Raw genomic sequence first — 24,642 nt, 5'->3', positions numbered from 1 at the left:
AAGTGCATATCCGTTCGCTCAGCCTTGAACATATTATTTTCTAAGCGGGCATTGCACCGAGTAAAAGTTATAACTGCACAATTACTTACCTGTTTGTTATTTACACAGTGCACATAATGCGGCATAGTGCATACTAATAAAAAAAAAATAGCCTTCAAAAAAATACAACACAATACAGTTGAGTCGTATGTATTTAATTTATTTTTTAAATAAAGAATAATTTACTGACCGGTCCACTACTAGGTTTGGATGATTTTACTTTTAAAGTTATTCTTCATTGTCGACCCATTTACATTGATTAACCGTTTCCATTTCAGCTACAAAAGTCGATAGAGTTTTGGAAAACGTTTCAAACGGGTAAACATTTAGTGACTTTATAATATTTTGATACATCATAAATAAAAGAGTTAAAGAAAATTACAATTATTTCCCAGGAAAATTAGCGTCTTACGTTTTACAGTTGGTCGCCCTGTACAATATATTATGTAAAACTAAGGTTAATATGTGCCTTAATTAATTAAAAATATCAACTATAATGTAATAGTATTTTATTATGCATATTATATTATACAGGGTGATCCGTCTGAGAAAATTAATGTCTTACATGACAATATGAATACATTGAAATTCATTTTTTTCCCTTGTAGGTAAAAATATTTTGCCAATATTTATCATTATTTTAAACATATGTATTTAATTCCATAAATACGTAGACAAGATATTTAACAAAATACAAATTTTAGCGTTTGCACTTTTAATATATTATGTTCATCAATCTGATCGTTGTCATTTACAACAGTAGCACAGCAATTTACCGTTAAATGATAATATTGACCCCTCTCGGCGAGAACCGCTTGTCTGTGTCATTATTATCTGAAAACATTTCATTGTCGCTGCTTACAGGTGTGACAACAAGTGAACGTTTATTGTACATTTGATGGGCTACTGGATTTTGGAAAGCCGAAGACACATTATTATTACTATGACTACTGTGATGTCTTTGCGCAAACGACTTGGGATTAGTGTCGGATGACGACCACGGTGATCACTCTGTATTCAATATAGTTGTTATAATATACCTAGCTAGTTGTTTTATGTAATCCACGCATTGAATTTCGTAACGTCATGGCGTCGTTAAAATTGCAATACTTTTATGCGTTTGGACGGTTTTCGAATGAGTATGAAATTTTTAGGCGATTCAGATAAACTGAAAAAATTAAAAAAAAAAAAAAAAATTGTGTTTTCTTTTGTGCTCGTGACCACTCTCTCTAAGGATGGCCGTTTATAAGTCCTTATCTGCACCTGTTAACCGGTCTGTTAATATTAACCTTGTAAATATTGCTATGTATAATTATAATACTATGGCCAAGCTCATCACATTTTCAGTATACTACTGTTAGTACAGATGCAGCTTAGGTCTTGGGTGTAAATCACACCTCAAACAGTTTTGAAATATTATACTATTTATTGTTGTCTTCGTTCAAATTGGCTAGATTGTTAACACCTGAACAGTAACAATGACCTGGCTGTTATTTTTGAAGACAGCTAAGTGGTAATTATTTTTGAAAACGAATACCAAACAATTTGTTTCCAATCAGGCCAACGCTTTTGTGGGTAAACTTGGCATGTTCGGTACTGTGCACCTCAATGGTAAAATTATTGGAATTCTACATAAACAATAACCGAGTTATAGATGGCGATATTTTTGTTTGATTCTAAGAACAACCAGAAATTCATAATTGTGTTAATGGTTTTCTCTTTATTCATACATAACCGTTATACAGGGTGATTTTGTTGTTATCGTGGGTCACTCAATATCCCTCGCTGGGTTTAATATTAAGAATTGAATTTTTGTGTTCAATAACAAGCCCAACCTGGCTGCTGGTTTCGAGAATTTGCGACGATTACCACCTTTACTGTTGTATTATTTTACTAGACGACGAGCCAAAATTTCACTTGCAATTCCAATTACAGGTTTCCTATATAGATATTGCAGCCAACGTAATACTGGTGTATTGTTCAACACGGTCGATGCTGTGTGAGTGTGTTATTCGCCGTGTTATGTCATGATGTATTAATAATATAACCGTTTAAAGTATACATTCAAGGACACACGTCCAAGTATTTAAAAAAAAAAATACCATTATATTTACTTTGGCTTGGACGACAACGAATTTAACAATTTTACCCAAATTGAATTTTGGAATTTGTACTGAAAACATATTAGCTGGTGTTGGCTGTTCAAACTCAAACTAATATGGTATTTTGTTCCAGTCGCTCCCACAAATAGGGATACATTTTTATTTCTTCTAAATTTTTAAACAAAAAATCTAATGAATATGAATGATAGAACGTAGGTCTCGCGTCGTTTATTAAAAAAATTAGAAGTTAACATTTTGAATTTTGGCAGCCGGTTAATTTCAAAACTGCCAACAAATACTAGAAATACAAAACTAAATTTTAAACATCGCCGGGTTTGATGAAACAGCAAAGAACTAAAAACCCACAAAATTTCAAATTCCGTTCAATCGCCATACACAGTTTATGTACATTTAAGTGATTTTTAAAGACAAGTGATAAGTGGTAATTATTTTTGAAAAAAAATTAATACCAAAAAATTTGTTTCTAATCAGGCCAACGCTTTTGTGGGTTAAGTTGGCATACCTGGTACTGTGCACCTCAATGATAAAACTATTGGAATTCTATACAAACAATAGCCAAGTTGTAGATATTTTTGTTTGATTCTAAGAACAACCAGAAATTCATATTTGTGTTAATGGTTTTCATACACAACTTTTATACAGGGTGATTTTTTTTTGTATCGTTGGTCACTCAATATCTCACTGGGTTTGATTAAGAATTTAATTGATTTTTTTTTTCATAGTTTTTTCTTGTATAATGTGATCTCAATAATCCCAGAAAATCGTATCTGGTCTTTTTACACTTTTTTTTTTAAGAATAAACAAAACTATTAAAATGTATTTCTCGTGACCCATTTGGGTACAAGAAATTATAATTTATAATTTTTGGTAATAATTATTACCGAAGTGATTTATAAATATGTAATAATTTTTTATGTTTGTTAAACTATTGCAGCATTGGAGTTGATAGATAAAATGTGTAATCGAGTGACTATTTCTTTTTCCAGTGAAATCGCCTAATAAAACACTTTGGAGTGAATGACACTGTTAAATAGGTATGATAATACATATAATATGTTTAACGTGCAAGTCAATTAAAAGTAGAACGTTAACATAGCTGTTGCATTAAGCCACAATATATATATATATTATAGTTATTTGTTTTGTAACAGACAGGACGATTCCTTTTTCTTTCATGTATAAATAAATTATATATTTGGTTTAGGGATTTTTTTTTTTTGTCTTTCCTGCGACCAATTTTGCGCACTTAGACTACTTGAATTTAATTCACAATTCTAAACTAAACTGGTATCAGAATAGTTATATAATTTACCGTTGAGTTGACAGTATAATGTGAGTTTAACGAGTTCAAATCATGTTTTGGCGTTCCTGTATGCGTACAGGTAATGGACGAGATCAACTGTTACGTTTTATATCTTCCTTGTGTCGAATGAGCAATAGAATATTATGTTTTCGACCACACCGGTTAACGGAACGACCGACGAAGGCAATAAACTAGGTGGAAATAATTTTTATTTATTTTTTCATAATTAACCTATTAAAAAATGTGATTTATTCGTGTTGGTTCGGATTTGTAGTTTTCCAACATTATTACCTAATTGGCCGAATCACGTTGGGTTTACTTTCGGGTGGTTCGCTAGGTAAAGTGTACATCTAAAATAAGTCCTCACTAAAAAAAAAAAGTTGTCCGGCCCAAACGATTGCCACGTTAGAGATAACAAAATAATCTGTAATTTATTATAATTGAAACCGTCTATTTACCTTTGAATCGATGCTAATTCTTATACTAATTCTAATTGTTATATTGGTGCTTTTCGTTTTTGTTCTATTTGCAATATCAATGCGGTTTTTCCAATTAGAAATACCTTCGATTATCTACAAATATGACAGAAATGTAATCAAGGCATCGAAGTTAAAAATAGTGTTTGCGTTTGTAACGAATTTATTGATAAGAAGTTAATAAAACAGTTAATATTTTTATAATATTTTTAGTAATTGTATTCAGTTATATGAATGATATAAAACAAAAATCAACTACACCAATAAAAATATTAGTATGCCATTATAATGGATATGGAAAATATGTTTAAAAATAATGGAATATTTTACATAATTTCAAAAATACAATTTAAACCATATGATAAATGTTATATTTGTCAGAAAAAATATTGGCGTATGGTAAGAAGAACATTTAAGAATCATCAATAAGCAAGAAGTTTTCAAGGTTAAATATGGTAAAGAAACCTTATTGAAAAACAGAAATATTATATTAAGAGTTTTCAAGATAATTAATGAAGTTACTAAAGTAACCGATAATTCAAGACTTGTAATTGGGGAGAAAAGTAAGTTCTTGTATTAGGGTTTCAAATCCTCGATTATACCTCAGCTATAATATTATGGTTTTACTAAAATTCATAAACGGTATGGGTCCTATGTTATCCAAAATTCTTGCCCCAACTTCTTCATCTAAACATTTAGTTGACATTTTTACAAGTCGACTAATAATGAGTCCAATTATTATGCAATAGATATATCACTAACAGTTCAAACTGATATGTTTTTCAATTTCAGAACAGGTTTAAAATGAAGTTATAGTGATGTGGTAAGTGTTTTTCTTTTTTATGACGGAAGTTTTCAAGAGTAGGTTTGAAATAAATATTCAAAATAGTTGAAATAATAATTTGGGTTGTGTACGCAGACCATATTTTAATTCTAGTGGGTGCAATTTTAATATTGATGTCTCTTTTTGAATAGTTAAATTCACTTATGACAAGTATCGGTGGAGATACTAACTAGGCGAGAGAGTGAGATTAAACTCTTCAGACAGTTTATAGAAATGACTGCCTATTGGCTTGCATACAAGTGTGTAGTCAGGTTTTGGGAAGCTCGCTGGGCATTTGTCTTTGTCTAGCACCGCAAAACCTTCTCTCTCGACTAGTTCTATAGTCTGTATAATATCAAGTTCTGTTTCGATCCATCATTTTAACATGGATATGTTATTGGGCTGGATACAAGAAGTTTCATGTCGCCGTTTTTGCGTTATACATTCACTTTCAAGTGATAAGAGATAAGAGATTAGAGATAAGTGATATATATAACGACAAGCGATGAGAGCGTAGTGATAAGAGATAACACAGAAGTGATAAGAGATATAACGGTTTAGTGTTTTTCCTTGGAGCTGAGAAAATAAATAGATTCTTTTTATGATATTTACTGTCATAAACCTTAGCGTTTGCAATGATTGCGCGTTTCTAGTGCCAAACTCGGGGTTCGCGTTAGTCGCTATTCTGCAACACCTATAATGCCGTTCATTTCGATCCATTCGGTTACATTGAAATTATGACGTGTGGCGTTGGGTATTGAAACGTCTGAAATATTATGTTCACGCTGCTGTTGACCCGTCGTGGAAGAACTAAATGCGGCTAATGCCATGGCACCGCTCTCACTTTATTTAGGTAACCGCGATTCGACATAATATTCTAAGTGTGCCAACAGCTGTAATAATTAAAGCGTGTACCCACATGTATAGGTTGGCGTACACCAGAACCAAGATGCAACGTCATGTGCAATCAAACGAGCCGCCTAAGACCAGACCAGACCAGAGATCCAATAATCCCCATTAATAATAATAAATCGCCGGTACAGTTGACTAATAACACTGGGCATACGTAGGTATTGTGATGATCGATACATGTTATGTTTTCCCGGTGACTAGGTTAAAAAGTGAAAAAAAAAATTATGTGTTTACCGTTGCGACACACTGGCCGGTGTCCGCCGTTAGTCATTATTTAAGAGATAGGGTCGACCACAAAGAGCGACACGATTTAAGAGTAATATAATATTGTATTTGTTTCCAATTCGTTCATCTTATTTGAAAAGTCACGTTTGGTTAGATTTCGACAGACGGTTCAGTTCAGACAGAACAGTTCGAGAGACATTTTAAGTGCCCGATAAAAAAAAACGCTTTCTGACCCAAACAATATTGTTATGTTAAAGGTACCTAAAAAAAAATACTCATCTTTGAACTTATTAAGACTTAAGTGTTAAACGAAACAGTTGGCACTACCCGATAAGTAATATTTAAGAATTCGAATTGATATAATATGTTGGTGCTTTTCGTTTACAATAATAATGGGTTTTTTTTCCAATAAGAAACTATTTTGGTTATCTATAGATTTGAAATACGGTACAGCTGCAATCAAGGCATCGAAACTAAAAATAGTGTTTGCATTTATAACAAATAGATTGGTTAGAATTTTGTTTACAACTACTAAAATAATTATTAATATTTTTAGTTTTATAACTAGTTTTAGTGTTATTTTTATATTATATTATTATTATTATTGTTTATATTATAATTGAAACCATTTATTTATCTTTGAAGTCAAGATCTATAAGTATACAGTGAAACGGTAGGCATTAATGAGTAGTGTGTTTGAAACTCTAATTACTATGTTGGTGCTTTTCGTTTTTTTTTTTTTCAATACTATTGGGTTTTTCCAATAAGAACTAAGGTTATCTACAGATTTTAACCGTGGTAGATTTGTGTTCAAGGCACCGAAGCTAAAAATAACTTTTGTAACGAATTTATTGATAAGAAGTATTTTACAATTACAAAAATAATTACTAATATTTTTATTTTTATAATATTTCTAGCTGCTTTTCACAGATTCGGCTGACATACAACGAACATCATATACTAAGCAAAATGTAATAGAAAGATACCTATTACTGTATGACATGGTGTATTTTCCAGACTATTTATGGTTAAACAAATATGGCTAAAAACAATTGGGGGACACTTTAGCCGTTGCTCTAGTCGCAGCTAAAAGAGAAATATAATGGTAGAGGAAGAGGAAAAAAATATGCAATGTGCAAAAATAACGACTTGGCGGTTGTCGGACAAAACGTGAAATAATCGGGGTAAGGTCAGCTTGAAAAAAAAATTACTGCGGGTTTACCGTTTTTTCGACACACTAACCATAGGCATAGGTTACTCATTACTGCGCCAATGGGGTCGACTTAGGTCTAAGATAGTGTTATTTGTATCATTGTATTTGCGCGTGTGTCTTGAGCCGACAAAAGGGTAGGGGTGTCGGTGCTCTCGCACGTGTGCGCTCTGGACGGCTACCTCGTAGTACACACACAACATGATATAAGATGTAAAAAATATTACTATTATTGTATAGGTATATATATATATACCTACCTCCTTACCTGTAATACATTCTCCGCATCCGAATAGTCACACTGGTCGTCGTCGTCGTCGTCCGCCTCTCCAAACACACACATTCATATACTTTTACTTTCATTTATCTCTTTCACTCTGCACACACACACACACAAACCGTGGAATAACGCTGAAGACCGGACAACACCACACACACTACATCTGCTGATACGACGCCGGCGTCATCGTGTGGGCCAGCAAAGTGTGTTTTTTTTTTTTTTTTAATATACCTAATTAAAAAAAACAAAAAAAATTCCAATACAGTCAGCGTGGTGATTTTTTTGCAAATCGATTTTCTTGGAGTACTTTTTTTTTGTCTTTTTCTTCGGCCAGTGTAGTCAGTGCGAAACATCCGCGTGGGACACTTTGAATAGCCGTGCGGAGAAGTCTATTTCGACAATTCAAAATTGGTAAGAATGATGATAGGTTGTACATTTGGGATTTGGGTTAGAGTTTATTTTTGTGGGCAAAACGCGTACAGGTCGCTCGAAGCATTAATAATTGTCAATCAATTTGTTTTCCCACGAAAAAACTTTACTGTTAATATCGTCTCGTCGCCATTGCTGGATTTCTAGCTGGGAAAACCCGAGCTGACTATTATTAGATTTGTCTATTATTAGCCGTCAATCCGTCCGTTTCGGTGGGATTTCCCAAAGCGTTCCACTCGTTATTGCCTATTCGTTTTTAAAACAACCGCCGAGAACCGTCATGTCGGTTAGGCGGTGGTGATTACTGGTTACTGGTTACTGGTTACTGGTTACTGGTTTAAATAGGTATTATCGATATTGTATTTTCGAAATAAGCAATTACAGTAGTGTGTCCGTTTGGGTTTTTTTTTTTTGCGTTCACCGTTGAATTTTTATTATATTATTATTATTATTTTGCCGTTTATATAACGGCGATAATCGCAACGTAAACGCGGTCGTCCGGTTTGGCCGCCGCACTCTTATGCGCATTGTGTAACACCTTGTGTATATTATAAGATACACACTTGCTCGTTGGTGAAGTATAAGAAGTGTAGTCATACCTAGTAGTATTATAGTATTATATGCAACTTTCACCTTCCACCGCGGTCGCAACCGTCATCCTCTCGTTGTAACAACCGTAATGTCTGTACGGCTGCTGCCCAATTAATTATTACATTTTTATTATTATTATTATTATATTTAAAAATAATTTTTAAAAAAAAACTGCAGAATCCTCCTGACGCTAGAACGCTTCAGAAGAAACATTTTCGGTAAACAAATTAGGTAACGTAACGTGTCCAACAGAACCTGTACCTACCTTGCTCATAAAACGTGTTAAGCAAATACATCATTAAATTATTTAAGTCGACCATAAAAACACCAGCTGTAAAAACATTATGCAAAAATCATTAGCCGCATAGTGTTGTATGTACAGGGTGATTCCCGAAGGCGATACTGTTAGTTTTAAAATTTAAAAGTTAGGAAATGGAGTTTAAAAATCTGATAGAGCTCTGGAAAACGCTAAACAAGTTGGGTATTTAGTAATTTTATAATACACAAACGTTTACAACGAGAAAAACTACAAAATTGCAATAATTATTTCAAGAAAAAAAAAATCACTTTCCTCTAAATAATGAAACACCCTGTATATCAAATTGGTTTTTTTTTTTTTTTAATTTTTCCTGCCACTCAACTTAAACGGTAGCCCATTCGAAAAATAACTCCTTTACATTTTAGATGACTAGCTCACTTCTGAGTAATTTTAATTTATCATTAAACACATGCCAACTTGAAAACTGACCAAAATTATATAACACTTGAAAAATCCTTTTTTTGATACGATTTTATTTTTTATTTTTAACAAGTTATCAGTCTTGTCAATTTCAATGGGTTTAACTCAAGAAATTTCAACGAAGCTATTTTAAATCAGTCATAACATTTTCGACTTAACAATTTAATATTTTCAGTTAGTTTTCAAGTTGGAAGTACTTGACTGGGTTAAGATGGTGAAGCAAAACTGTAGGAATTTCTTATTTCAATAGGCTATTATGGACAGGGGTGGTAGGTACCTAAGTAAAGACAACAATGTTTTTTCTTTTCAGACACAGTCATAGATTTAATCTGAACACAGGCGAGTATATTATGTAAAATTTGTGTGTGTATAAAATTTCTATTAAAATGTAACTTTGTGAAATCGTTTAATTTTAATTTGTTCCATTTATTTTAACGCCTGCGTGTGGATGTGTATGTGAATATAATATGTATGGCACGATGCACACTCTATACACACACCGGTGGTTCATATTAGCAATTGTGATGTAACCAAAGAAATGGTCTAAAAATTTAACAGCCATTCCGAAACTATGTTTTACAACTACTTTTCTCACTAACTGCAAGAAGAGTGTGATTTAAATGCTAATGAAAAAAGGGACTTTTTCGTTAATTTATCGTTCAAACATTTGCAATGGACACATTTGTTGTAACAAACGAGTTAATATTAAAAAAAAAAAAAACAATTAAAATGTGCAGTTCTATTTTAGTTTGTGGTGTTATCTTATGATTTAGTCATTTCACTCCGTTCAACCGCATGTTGCTCAGACCGTGAACATCCTTGTCCTCGTGTAACCAACGACAGAATATTCATTAGCTAGAGTGTAGTGTTTTTTTAAAATTAATCAAATATTATAATCATGTCAACCGAAACGGCACCAGACAATACAGCCTATAGTATGTCCTATGCAAAACTATGAAATGAAAATATCTAATACTTGGCACACACAAACTGATCTTACCCCAGAGGAAAAAAAATAATTCATAGTTAACATACTGAAGGGGAACGGAAAGAGCCAACTTTGTAATTGAAGCCTTTCTTAATAACGCCAAGTCATTTTCCAAGGTGTCTACCGAAAAGCTTTCGAATTTATTTTATTTTGTTATCAAGTTAAACATATCCTTTTCTATGGGGGGAAGGGGGTGGCTAAATGAAAGGTGGCTAGATGCGCTAAAAAATTGACTTCTACAAGTAATTTTTGTACCAAACACAACAGAAAAATAACTTGAAAAGTGTTGTGACAAGAAGTACTTAATATTGATTTGCCTTAAAATTAGTCAGCTTATTTAAAATGGCTTTTAGATAAATGTTTGTCAAAAATCGCCATCTCTTGATGACTATATCTTGGGTGAGGTTGTGTTAGACTAGATTAAGTTAGATCAGATCAGATTATGTTAGGTTATGAAAAGGGTAAATACAACTCTTTGGGTCTCAAGAGGACGTCTCATCGATGATTTTTCAATGGTAAAAACATGTTAACGCGCAAAACGGACAAAAGTACATTTCAAAGTGATTTTAGAGATTAAAACAGAACCTGATCATGCGTTCTTCAAAGTATATCAATCAGAAAAAAGTTGCAAAGATTTGAAAAAGTTTTTAAAAAAAATCTACAGGAAATCTTGTCCTCTATCTTTTCTAAGATTTGTGTTATATCTCTGAAATCACTTTGAGGAGTACTTTTTTCTGTTTTGAGTGTTTGGTTGTGATTTCTTTTTGAATCGCCGCTAACAAATGCTGTGAAAAATAAATGAACTACCAAAACAGAGTACTAGTCAGAGTTTAACATTAAGATTTTAGCATAAAACCGCCTATACCCAAATCTAAAACTTGTTTATGCAAAACAATATAATAATTAACGTGCCAATAACGACGGCGGCGTTGAGTAATATTTCCCGCGCGAGAAGGCGCCGTTATATTTATTATGTTAATACTGTTTTTTTTATTTTTACATAACCGGTTTTTTTACATTCTAAGTAAATATAAAAAAAAAAATGGTCTTTCGGTCAAAGACTCGATCGCCGTTTATAGATACACTTTCGCGTGTGCTTCCACCTACATAAACATGTAAGTGGTTTCTTTACAACCGCCCTCGCTGCGGGCAATGTCTTATGATATTATCATCAAGTACACTCATTCTCGCGTGAGCGTACATACATTATGTGTACTTAAGTTATTGGGTTACTAGACCGCGGTCTGGAGATCGTGTCTGAGCATTATGAACAAACAAACAGACAAGAAACACTGAAAAAAAAAAATTTGCTCATAAATAAATAATCGAACCAGACATGTCAGAACGTATCCCCTACTCTTGATGTGCCATCTTGGGGGCTTTCGGTCACTTCCATTCGAACCCTCAGTCCCCTAGTAACATGTAGAACCCGGCACTTCTTCAACTTAGGTAGTCCACCGAAATTCGAGACACCCAACACTAACGTCCCAGACCTCGAAAATCCCAGTATCATCTAAGCCGAGCTATCTACCCAATGCATCCAACTTGGACCATATCATGCTTTAATCGTTCTCCCGATAACGGTTAGGTCGATTTGACTTAGCTGACCTCAGCTCGATAAACTTAAGTTTCCATTACACATTCTCTTTTATTGCTTTCGTTGGCTTTCAAATTTATTCTCCCGTCCTCGGTCGGCCATAAATGTTTATGATGAATAAAGTGCAACAATAAACTATAACGGTAGATTTATATCGATGATGAATGTTGACTATAAAATAATCTTCTTCTTCGCCTTACAAATGACGTCGGCCAGTCAAATCCTCTCTCTTGATTCCTTTGTCAGCCAATCGACTTACCTCAAAAATCTCAAATGCTCTCTCTTAAACTCCATTACTCATTCACATTTCTGTCACTGCTCATTTCCAATTTCAATATCGTTTCAGCCAGCACCATTGTCCTTCCGCCTTTTTCATCTAGTGTCCATCACTCAATTCCCCGACAATCTATCACAAACGGCAGCTTTCTATCGGTCAACGTTCCTCTGTATTTCTCAGTCTTCAACCTAACCCAATCCTTCTGAATAATTGTTTTACACAACTGCTTCACTCTGTTTAGCAGCCGCCCTCAAAAGCACAATTGAGCTCTCTAAATGGCCAAAACCAAAATCTAAGCATTCGGTTTTTGACTTGGACCATAGGGGTTGGGGAAGACAGGGGATGGTATGGACGTGGGGATGCAAGGGCACGTTTGAACAGTGGTGCCAACATACGAATCGACGCTAGCAGATCTAGCGGTTAGCATCGCTGCGATGTCTAACTGCCAACTGTGCCTCTGAACTCGCGTTACCCGTTAGCTTTTCTAAAATCTTAATGCTTTTGTTTGTTTACAGGACTATCGGTGGCGGCGGCGTCACGAGTTTTTGAATAAACGCATGTAGAAAAAGCGTTGTTCAGGTCGGTGAAATCGCCAAATCCGCCAAAGGTATTTCGTTGGAATCCGAACGCCGTCGACGATGAGGCCTCTCCGGAAGGCCGTGCTGGTCACGGTTGCCACCGTAGTCGTAGCCGTGTTACTGGAGACTTGCATTTGTTCGGCAGCAGTGGCTGTGGATCACAGACATTCGGCAAAGACCAGAGCCATATCCGAAGACGCTGGCGACCGCAGTTTGGATTCGACGGTGCACAGCGAACCCGGCGCTCACCGGAGGACCAAGAGAACGCTTTTGAAACTGAAACCAATTGTCAAGGCAATGCTGTTGCCGGCCAAGCTGGTGTTGGGACCCGTCAAAAAGCTGGTCGGTGCAAAAGCGCTGAAAGCCAAAGTCGTCGGTGCCGGAGTAGGACTGAAAGTGGCCAAGGTCGCGGTGAAAGCCGCCACCAGCTTGGGCATCAAGGCGCTCCTGTTGAACTTCTTGTTCCAGGTGAGATCCGACGATAACCTAATGTAACGCAAAAAGGGAGAGGGGAAAGTGTGGGGAAAAGAGGATGAGATAGTGATAAGTGTGCACGAGGTGGTGACGGGATGTTGTCAGGGATAAATCACAGATGTACTTGTGTATATATTGACTTAGATAGCCGTCCAATTTTTGCATTGAAGTCTGACGGTCACATGCAGTTGGGTTACAATGTTTACATTGTGTTATCGATATTTCATTGTGATGTGATAACAGGAATACGCCTTATACCTCTACCACGATTGATAACATATTGTAAACATGTTGATGCAACCGCATATGGCCGCCAGTCTTAACTTAAAACATACATTGAATAAAGTTTAAAAATCCGTTTAAAATTGAAATGCATAGTGTATATATAATATAGCAATGTATATTTATACCTATATAAACCTTTGGGAAAATCGAAAATGTTTGATAAGAGATTAGTGTTAACGGAATCAGCTGATAAGAGATACATGATAAGAAAATCGCCGGCTAAGGAATGTTTAACAGATAATCAGCTGATCATAAGACGTGTAGGATTTTTCAATATACTATAATATGTGCGTCTAAATTTTTTTTTCCTCTAACAGAAAATCAATCAGATAATTGATTTCAAAACAAGACTACTCAGTAATCTAGACCAGAAGAACAGGCAACAGAACGCGCAGTTCTTGTTGCGAAGCCAAGGCGACGGAGGTGCTACGAATGTGTCTCAGGTATACACTTATGTGATATAATAATAATAATAATTTACTAATTTAATGATTTTTATTAAAAAAAATCGACTTAACTACCGAAATCAAACGAAAGCAGTTTAGCGTTATTGTGCTAATAGTTAAGCGTTATGTCATTATTGACATTAAAAAGGAAAACAAAATTAAACTAAAAATGCTTTATTGTATAACGCGTGGTAATATATTAATATTATTATACAACTAACGATAAGAGCTGTTGAATGATTTAAGAAGGTAATAAAACAATTATGTAAGCCGACCGGATTTATTAAGGTCGACTAATTAAATGAAATAATTTATTAGTTATTCAAAAACAATTGGAGCGTCGTCTCCGATGTGCTTAGATAATGATATTAACGCGCTTAATAATTATTACTTAATGACTTCTGAAAACAACTAAGCAACTTGCAGTCTTTTTTTAGACTTGTTAAATTAGAACTGTGGGCTTACCAAACTTCACTAAACCTTTAATGAACTAACTACTAGAAAATGCGATTTTTTTTAAAAATTAAATTAAATTCACCTCACTCGTTTTCGAATGGTCAAACATTACACAAATTTCCAATCGTGTCATTAGCTCTTTCTTCAAACCGGTTACTGAAAATAGTTGTTAAAATTTGTTCAATTAAAATAAGTTTAAATTTGTTAAGCGGACACGTGCGACATTTTTATAATAATATTTATTTATTGGAATACCAAATGATAACGTGTAGGAAGCTGTTATTTTGATAAGAGAGAGTTCTGTTTAAATGAATATAATTCGCAGAAGTAATTGACAAAACATTAAGTAACACAAATTTATTTTTAATTCAAGTAATGGTAAGTTATGAGCAAGATATCCCTATTTGGATTGAATGTCGTTCTGTGTTACTTCTCTTGCACACTGCGCTTTTTCTTGTTTTTTCCTGACTAATAGCTATTTTTGTTTTTCATTTATTTATCATTAGTGTTTTGGGTGTTTTTATATTGGCACCCAATGAAAACGTTTCCTTATCAGCATAGAATTGTATGTATCGTTTCTTTACAAAACAATTTCAGTAAAAAACATACTATGAATATTAATAAAACAAAAACTAATTTTTATCTTATCAGCCTTTTCAGTAATTTCTCCTTATCAACCGCCAGCGTTATCACTATCATAACCCTTATCAGGCCCCGAACACTTTTGTGATATCACGGAATCAACCGCCATGTTTTTGGAGGAATTTTACTATCATTATCTTTTTATATATATATATATATATATATATATAAAAATACACTGATTTTTCCTCCAATACGATGGCGGACTGATTTAGACGGCTGCCCGTGTAATTTGTTATCAGTGTCCATTCTGATCACCTATTCCGTGCTCTTATCACTTGCTCTTATCAATAAACCATAGATATGTTATCAGCTGACTTTATAGAAGTACTTAAACGGTTTGGTCGAGCAAATTTTGAGTTTGCAGTATAATTTAGTTGTTTTTTATGCCTCTGTTACCAACAAAATAATATGACTAAACGAAATTAATCGCTAACAACGATAACCTACTTGATAAATTTTACTTATCGCCACTTTGGGAAGTGACCGGTGTCTCCCGACGGCCATTGCAACTGTTCACAGAGAGAGAGACATAAGTAAATGCGGCCGACTACTTAACTAGCGCCACGCGCGGAAGACAAGACCAAGAAAACCACCGACGGTATATGTTACAGCGTATGTACTTGCATTTTGGTCGTTACCAGAAAAACAAAAAAAAAAACACCATACTTACCACCAGAGAAACTGGAGACGAGAAACAGTAATTATTGCTTGACCGTCACAAAAAAAACACACTCACACACAACTCGGACAACCGTAACAGACCTAGACCTCGGGACCAACGACGCGCCATTGACAATTAAGACACTGATAATTTTGTAAAATTTATTTCCAATATATAATCGACCGTGGTTATTGTTTTGTGGATTTCAGTTGGAAGACGACCAAACAGTGTACTGAAGAAGGGAGGGACACGTCGAGTAACTCTGGTGGTAACTAGATTAAGCATAACAGCAGATGGTAACCGTCCGATCCACGCCAGAAAAATGTCTCAGATCATGTGGCATCACCTTGTAGTGAAATATACCCATACACTTATGTTATACCGACTTGTCGAATCAACTTACCAAGAAACTCAGTAGGCTCTAAATGCGGTCACTGTCCACTTTGAACATTGACTAATCATAAATAATTACTCTAGATCTTAGTATATAATTTTATTTTGTATCGTGCGCGCGTGTCTTGCCAACGGATAATCAAAAAATGTAAATCAAAAAAACCATTAAAATATTAACCGTTTTCTTATATTATAATAATGTGTCTTATGTCACGGGGGTTTTCTCTAGCTACTTTTTAATCATTATTATTATTGTGTACTTATTTTTTTTTTATATTGTATTGTTTATAAAATATATATAGTGCGAATTTTCATTATGGAAATATTTTGTTGTTTTTTTTTTGGGGGGGGGGTTTATTTTTATTGCACTTACATTCAGTTCAAACGGATTGAGTTTTTGATTTTTTTTTCCGACACAGGCGCCATCTGTCAACGGCGACTTGCAAGTGCAAGCACAAGGCGACAACGGCGAAGACGAAGACGACGAACCGGTTTCTTTCAATCCCAACAAGGTGAGCTTGCAGGTGCCCGACCGGTTGTTCGGTCCGAGTTTCACAGCCGTCAACGGTATATCACAGACCATAGGCACCGTCATCCAGGTACGTAGTGTGTCTGTTGGCATAATTGAGTATCAAATATTAAAATCAACTGCGACGAAACCGAAGAGTTTACAGTGACAGTATGAATGTCATCTTAAAAGGCCCATACTAGTTTTGCTTTGCAACAGGTGAACATTTCAACGTTGAAGAGATATTCAGGGCGTTAGTGTCGTTTCAACACTAATCAACCAGAAGGAATATAAGGTTGGAGCGATGGAGGAAGGTGTTGTAGTAAAATAGAACTACGGGCTAAAATTGAATAGTTAGGAGGAGGCTTTAGAAACAAGTAGAGCGTCACAGTTTCGAAAGAATACCCCGATCGATATGATCTCAGGAAAATTACATAAAGATGTAAGGTAAGGAAAGTCGTAAGAAACTTATGATGGACTTTCAGGCCATGTAGAGATGGCGATTCGAGGAAGAGATACGACCAAGAAATCCAGAGTTCTTTCAACGCCCTAATATATTATAGTAAAACAAATTGTAATGAGATGACTGAAATTAGCAGGACATGAATGGCGAAAACGAAGGTCTATAACAGTCTATAATATTCACTAAGGATAACGCAATAGGAACCTCCTCCCCCCCCCCCAAAAAAAATAGAAAAATAGATGTGTTTGAGATCAGTTTTGCAGGAGAAAGGTACAATTGAAGAATATGTGGTCAGTAGAGTAGATCTCTTATCAGCTGATCGTCTTATCAGTAATCCGCACGATCTACACGGAAGATCAAATAGTTTTTTTTTCAATATGGCGGCCACGAGCACGCATATCACGCCTGTAGCTGCTATATTGCTAATTAAATGGCTACGCTTTTTCGTGTAGAGAGTTACCTGGCTCGCTAGGATCCCGGTAACCCAGGAATCCAGGATTTCCTCTTATCACAGTCCCATCCCCTTCCTCTACCGTCCACTTTCCCTACTGTTATCGCACTTCTCCTTTTCCCTGCCAATCTTTTCATCGAGGAATATGATTTTGCGATGATCAATTAGATACTAGGGCTTACTTTACGTACAACCAAAGGACAGAGTTTTTTTTCTAAATTTCTCAAGTTCCTGAGTCTTCTGACAGGTTCATGCGGGAACTTTATTGATATTACTGTTTCCACAGAACACCGCGAGCAGACTGGCGAGGTTCATCGAAGCGCTTAAGCCATTGCTGTGGAAGACTTCCAGACTGACTTCTAGCTCGTCTGGGGCCAAGTCGGGTGACTCCGACTCTGCAGCATCTTCGGACGCGGTGGTCGCCGATTCGTCGGACTTGGACTTTGTGGAGATGGACGCGCTGCCGGTATCCAAAGCATCATCTAAAGTGGTCACCGCCAAAGCTTCGTCTGCCACATCGTCGTAGCCGCACAAAAACCGTAACGAGAGAAGACCAAAACAACCAAAATGAGAGACTTCACACAGAGAGAGAGGCGGAAAATCACAAAAATAGTTTTGCACTGATTGTAATTTGATAAAGTCAAAAAAAAAAATGTTAAAGCCCGTCGCTCGTGTATAATAATTAAATATATATATGTTAAGATATATTATGATACCTACTAAAAAAAAAAAACACCTGTAATATTATTTTTCGATAGCTTAATTATGTACCTGTTATATATATATATATTGTATATTTTTCGCAGTGGTACCAACTGTTTATGTTATAGCGTTTAAGTTTTAGACATAATGTTTATTTTTTATTTTATTACGTTTTATAATGTATTGAATAAACGCGCCTTCCGACACATCTTCTTCAGAGTTGTAAACAGCTAAAAAAACTAGAATTATTTCAAATTATAATGTCCGTACAATGAACACGCTGAACAATTTCAGTATTAATTCGGAGACCAGCTGTTGTGTACCAAAGACAACAGAATTACAAACATTATACACGACTTCTGACTTATCATACAAACTCACAAATAAAAAAACAGTGTCTACTCATGTCTACATGAATAATTAAAAACCAGTACAAACCAAACCAAGTACAGTGTAAACCAGCACTGCAAAAAAGTATATAACAGAAAGTAGTAGTAGTAAATTTTGTATTGGGTATTGTATTGTAGTCCCATACCAGAACGACTTTCTGTCTAATTTTCAAATCTAAACCTCTAAAACTTTGTTTGAAAATGTGAAATAAAGAAAAAAACGTCTTTTCCGTTTAGAAGGGAAACGGTTTATGATATTTTTTTTTTGGTTTGTCAATGTTTATCGATAACACTACGTTTAAAGAATATTCCGTGCAAATTTGGAACTTATTCGGCTAGTTTTGAAAAAAGAATTAGAGTATTGCAATTATTTCAAGTTGAAAAATATGTCCATTTTCAAACGTACAAAAACTCAACACGATAATTTCTTATTAAACACAATTAGATCACTCTAAATAGGTGTCCATAAAAAAATAAGGATGATGTTCAACTTATGTTTACACACCATCTTTATGAAAGCGTTAAAACCAAAACATAAAATGTATATTTGTGATTTCATTTTCACAATACATGAAGTACATAAACTTTCTGTTCTTGACTTCGATAACGAGTCCGACTAAATTTCACTTAACTATCGTCTCTTCAACATAAAAAAATTACATAAATTTAAAGAAAAAAAAATCGTTTGAGAGCTAAACTGCACTTGTTGTCAACGTTCACTTTTGTTTTATGTGGTCAGTCGGTATTGATCTTAGTGAAACGCTTAGTTTTTGAAAAAAAAAACAACTAGTGAGAGCATATTATACAAATTTAGCCAAATTTTTAATTTTCATAATAAAATGTTGTTTTCATAGAAAATGGTCTCCAGTTAAATCTGTCGAATCTGTTAGGGATTTGTATTATTAGATCAATTTAGCTCTCTATCCGAATTATAAACCCTTTATTAAAATTAGGTGTTACAATCTAAAAAAAAGAAAGCTTTTTTAATTTTTTAATTTTGTTTTATATTTTGTACACACATTTAACACACGCTTGCTATCTCACACAAATACACACACACACACAAATAAAATATGTACTCATAATAACATAATTAATAATAATAATAATAGATAATGCTAATTACAATAATTAAAAAAAAAAAACCTACTAAAGAATACAACTTATGTTTGATTATATGATTTCTGCGGAGCGGTACACACTTAAATATATATATATATATATATATATTCATTTAAAATACTTAAAACGAAAATAATAATAATAATAATAAAATAATTTAACACGCTCGGGTCGGCGTAAATAAGTAGCGGGGAAGACGGATTTTTTTTTTTTTACTATTATTATTACTATTTTTTACCTACTAATAATAATAATACTAATATAAATTTTTTATGTACAAACACAATTACAATATAATAATAAAAAGTAATAACGAATAATTAAAAAATATATATAAATATATATATATATATATTAAACGATAATGAGCAAAACGTAATATACAAAATAAAATAATTATATTGCTGTATTAATTGTTTTTTTTTTTTAGTCGCCTAGTGTGGGAAAGGGGGGTAGCCTGTTATACCTGCACCAAAACGTATATTGTTTTACAACGAGTGTTTAATAATAATAATAATACTAATAATACATACAACGCAACAATTATTATAAGGGGGAAAAAAATGATTATCGTCAAAGTAAAGTGTACATAAAAACAAAAAAAAAATTATATAATATGAGCTTATTGTTCTTGTTCTCGTGTGAATATTATGTGTCAATAATATTGTATTATTCATAGTCACCAGGTTGTAGAGTTAAAACTATAATAATAATAATATCGCGTACACGATAATATATCGGTACAAGGGAGAGATGTGTCAGCATAATATTTAATTACGATATAATATATATTATGATCAGGTTTGTTTTCATTTTTCAAGGGGGAGGTGTTGTTCTACTACGAATCGCCACCGACAAAGGCGGGGTTCTGCTTGCCGCCGTTGGCCGAAGATCCGTTTGCGGCCGAGATGGACTTCTTCTTGGCCGCAGCCTTTTCGCCCACGGCGTAATGGGCGGTGCCTTCCAGGGACATCTTCTCCTGTCTGCTGGAATTCCTTACCAGACAAATGCTGGCCAACACCAGAAGTATGGCACCGGCGGAGAAGAGGGCGTACTGCAGGGCGGCTTTGGCGACCGGCGGCGTTTGTGTGGCCAGCCGGAGCAGGTCGGTCACTTCGGTGGGCAGACCGTCGATACCCTGCGAGAAAAGAAAACGAAGAAAAATGTCAACAGGTTTGATTTAACAGACGAGCAACACCCGTATGACCAATTGAACGGGACCGAAAACGGAAGGACAGAGTGGTCGAGGACTTGAGAGAACGTGGAATAGAGAACGGGCAAGAACTCTAGCTGGGGACAAACAACGTGGGAGGCAAGTGGTTGTTGCGGAAAAGGGCTTGAATGGCCTGTAAAACGCATCGAAGAAGAAGAATCATTACCTATTAGTCCTACACACGGACGGGATAACTAAGACAGTCATTTTCACAGCTTTGTGAAAAAAACATTGAGCCGTGGATATCGTTTATCTCTTATCACTTATCTCTTAACATTATCACTTATACCTCATATTTTGTCTCTTATTCCTTATCACTTATCTATTTATCCGATATCCCTTATCACGTATCTCTTGTCTCTTATCTCTAACTGAAAGAATCAGCCGATAAGAGATGACTGACAAGAGACGGAAAATCAGCCGTTCATAAGACAATGACGTGCCGTCGAATAAAGTCAATCAATTTAGCGTCGTTACGGATCTGTCTTATGGTCGAGGAGAGAAGGGAATTGAATAGTGATAAAAATAAATGAGATGGTGATAAGGAAAATTCAGTAATTCCTGGATTACTGACAGGAGCATTAGCTGATAAGAAATGTTTAAAAATAGACAGAAAAGTTATTCTGTAGTTCATTCTTCGAGGGAAACTCACCTCTTCGAACCACATGATTGGGAACACGATGTCGGGGAACGTGGCCACTTGTTTGATGTCCAACACTTGACTGACGGCCAAGTTGATCTGCACCCTAGCCTTGGCTCTCAACGCCACTCCCATTTCCTGTGTAAAAGAAAAACAGACATTCAATTAAACAATCCAAAAGCATTTCAACGTAGGTAATTCCCTAGCTTTAACAAGAAGAATTAAGAGACTTGTATTGGAACTTTTAAATAGTTTAGTTCTTTGTTCATTTACACAAAATATAAGATTAGGTTATTTAGGTTATTTTAGATACCGGAGAGGAAGCAAAACCGATAGCATTTGCCTTCCCGTATGAGGCGATAAAACAAAAAAGCTACTTGAACTTTATTTAGGTCAAGTTAGACTCTAACTGTTAGAGCATCAAGTAAATTTTATCTCAATATAATTTAATGCGTTTTTTATTTATTATTAATATTTTGATTCCTGAAATAATTGAATTACAGCTACCCGAATAACATTTCTATTAAAAAAGTTTACAACAAGATAAATTTGAGCAAAATTATTGTTTTTATAAATAAAATAATTGTATTTAATTTAATTTTAAGCTAACTGGAAAAAAATATAGTTTATCGTTTATTTATGTATTCTAAGTATGAGTTCAGACTATGTTCAAATATTTTAGGCAAGTGGAAAATTATTATTGTCTAAAACTATGTTATTTTTTGTTAGAGAAGGAAAAATCTTTTAAATAAAATACTTTTAACTACGAACAAGTTTGGTCAGTGAATTAAAATTTTAATCATAATCTAACGATTTAAGTTCAATACTATAATTACCGAAAATGACAAGTCAGATTTTAACCTTAAACTGTTAGTATTTTACTCATCTTGTAAGCGCGTTAATGTGCAGCCTTGGACAACACATATATATTTTATTATATACTATGATTAAGTTGTTTTGACGTACCGGTTGGATGTCAATCCAGAATTGATGGAGATCCGGGTCCGGAGGGCTGAGACCTTCGACGGCCGTTCTCAGACGATCTTCGCCCATGTAGAAATGCGGGAACGACAACAAAACTGGCGAGTCTACAAATAAAGTAAAAACAAATATTATTGAATTTTTTCTCCCTGTTAGCTGTGCTTCCAAACACAGCTAACAAATTCAACGTTATAGTTGGTTTTGGAGGGAATATAGAAAGGTTCCCAACAGCCTGTCAAACTAGTCCTACCCTGGCAGTAAATTCAAAACAGAGGAGCGAGGTTGCAATGTTGGGACAAGTCTAGAATGTGATCCCTATAGCTAACTGATTAAATAAAGTGCTTCTCCAAAAATCATTGGTTTGCAGACAATGCGACCATACTATTCCAATATTGCTGTTTGAGTGACAAGCCAAGGGTGTGAGGAAATGGCTATTAATTGATTATTTTATATGATGGACAACTCTTAAGACGTGCCAAAATTGTGATAATGAGTCGTGATTTGTCATAGACACAAATTAATCACTTTCGGTGAAATTAACCAACTGTTTTTTCAGTCTGTCTCGACCCTTTGTTACCTACTACTCGCCCAAACTTTCTCGGCCCATTCTATCTATCTTTAATTTATCTAGCTGACTCTGTTACCTATCCTCGTATACTCAGCCTGGATATCGAGGTCGCTTACCGTATTGGCAAAGACTGACGTTGAACGTGCCGTGAGGCGCACACTGTCCGGCTATAGATTTCGGGGTGGACGAAGGTGTGGTGGAGCTGTTGCCGGATGAAGTACTCGCTGAGGGACAGTAGCACTCGTTTTCGGGGTTCTTGTCCGGATCGGCGAAAGCCTGTTCACTGGGACCGAATCGGTAGCCCATCACTTGTCCATTGGTTTCCACTTGTTTCTTAAAACTGCAAAACGGTTGGAATTTATTTGAGTATTCAATATAAACCGGCAGTGAGGGCATGTTGGGCAGTAGATAAGATGGATGAGTGGAGCGAAAGATAGAATAAGAAATGAATACATGAGGGGGAGTTGCATCAATTGTTGGGGAAATGCGAGAGAATAGGCTGAGACGGTTCGGTCATGTTATGAGAAGAGACGAGGCAGGAGCAGTGAGAGGTGTTATGAAGATGGACGTAGCGGGTAAAAGAGGAAGACCAAAGAGAAAATGGATGGACGGAATAGAGAGATAGCTGTGGGGATAGTTGGGGTGCTTGAACGAGATGCAGAAGACCGAGCTCTGTGGAGGTGTATGACTAGAGTGGCCGACCCCATGTAGTTGGGAGTGTAAAGATAAAGAAGAAGATTCAATATGAACGATACAAGACAATCATGTCATCGGCACTCACACCAACGGAAGTTTGCGGCACATGTCCTTGTCGAAAACGTGCAGGGTGGTGTTCATTGTGATGTGCGGCGGAAACAGAGACCCATCGCTGCCTCCGGACATGCGGTTGCACGCGTCGGTCGTCCAGTGCTGCAGGTGAGTGCGCCCGTTGAATTTGTCCAGAGACGCGAAAAGACTGATGTCCGTGGCTCCGGTAAACACGGTCACGTTGTCCTTGGACGTGCCGTTTTTCTGTGAAACACACAACGCGGGTTTAGAACACATTAGCACTTGATCGCCTTAAGTGGCAAAACAACATTGGTACAACAATCGAGTGCAAACAAAATAAAACAAAACTCGCGGTGTAGTGACTAGAAAACAAACAAACGCAGGTGCATGGGTGACAGCATTGACAAGGCCGACACACAAAACCGTGTGACTGTGACTCGTCGACGAAAATATCCTTCGTCACCGTCTCGATTCGGGCTTCACACATTCGGAAAACGTGGTGGTCGAGTGAGCAAAAAAAAAAAAAACAACAACAAACTCTCGATCTAAGTTTTTCTAACCGGCCTGCCCATGATCGACATGATGCTGGTGTTTTTTGTCCGCTCAAAGAATTCTTCGGTCGGTGGCGCACGCAAATCTTGCTGCGACGCTTGGGCGCCTCTTTTCGGGATTTTTTGCACGTGAATCGATCCGGAATGCGATTTGCCGGCGTTTTTCTTTAATGCAATCGCGTCTTTCGACCAAGTCGATACCAAATGGTAACCCGCGTCCAGAATACCGTCGATGAAACCGTTGTTCGGGTTCTCCAACAATCGGTCCAAGTCCAAGTGTTCCAATAGACCGGCTATCGTGTGCACGCGGTACGTGTCCACGATCCACTGGAGCTA

General features: G+C 35.6%; 2 protein-coding genes across 2 annotated transcripts in view; one reads left to right on the top strand and one right to left on the bottom strand.

Moving 5' to 3' along the window:
- The first annotated feature begins 7,394 nt into the window (after positions 1 to 7,394).
- LOC126836608 (uncharacterized) lies at positions 7,395 to 18,216 on the top strand. The gene is made up of 5 exons (XM_050570166.1): positions 7,395 to 7,802; positions 12,528 to 13,058; positions 13,667 to 13,792; positions 16,370 to 16,549; positions 17,659 to 18,216. Exons 2-5 carry the CDS (start codon positions 12,651 to 12,653, stop codon positions 17,896 to 17,898), a joined length of 954 nt encoding a protein of 317 aa, XP_050426123.1. The 5' UTR covers positions 7,395 to 7,802; positions 12,528 to 12,650; the 3' UTR covers positions 17,899 to 18,216.
- A 756-nt stretch (positions 18,217 to 18,972) lies between these two features.
- Positions 18,973 to 24,642, bottom strand: part of LOC126836362 (scavenger receptor class B member 1) — a 27,723-nt gene continuing 22,053 nt past the window's right edge. The window contains exons 6-10 of the mRNA XM_050569639.1: positions 23,769 to 23,998; positions 23,104 to 23,327; positions 22,405 to 22,526; positions 21,451 to 21,576; positions 18,973 to 20,723 (exon numbers count right to left, since the gene is read on the bottom strand). Of these exons, the coding sequence (XP_050425596.1) occupies positions 20,424 to 20,723; positions 21,451 to 21,576; positions 22,405 to 22,526; positions 23,104 to 23,327; positions 23,769 to 23,998 (1,002 nt within the window). The 3' untranslated portion in view covers positions 18,973 to 20,423. The remainder of the gene's footprint in view (positions 20,724 to 21,450; positions 21,577 to 22,404; positions 22,527 to 23,103; positions 23,328 to 23,768; positions 23,999 to 24,642) is intronic.

This window comes from Adelges cooleyi, unplaced genomic scaffold, assembly GCF_023614345.1.
Source record: "Adelges cooleyi isolate 19-005CV unplaced genomic scaffold, UGA_ACOO_1.1 ACOO_flye_CR_arks_rails_tigmint_CR_PRNA_247, whole genome shotgun sequence".
NCBI classification, from domain to species: Eukaryota; Metazoa; Arthropoda; class Insecta; order Hemiptera; family Adelgidae; genus Adelges; species Adelges cooleyi.
Note: the sequence above shows the minus strand (reverse complement) of the source record. Positions and strands in the feature narration are given on the sequence as shown.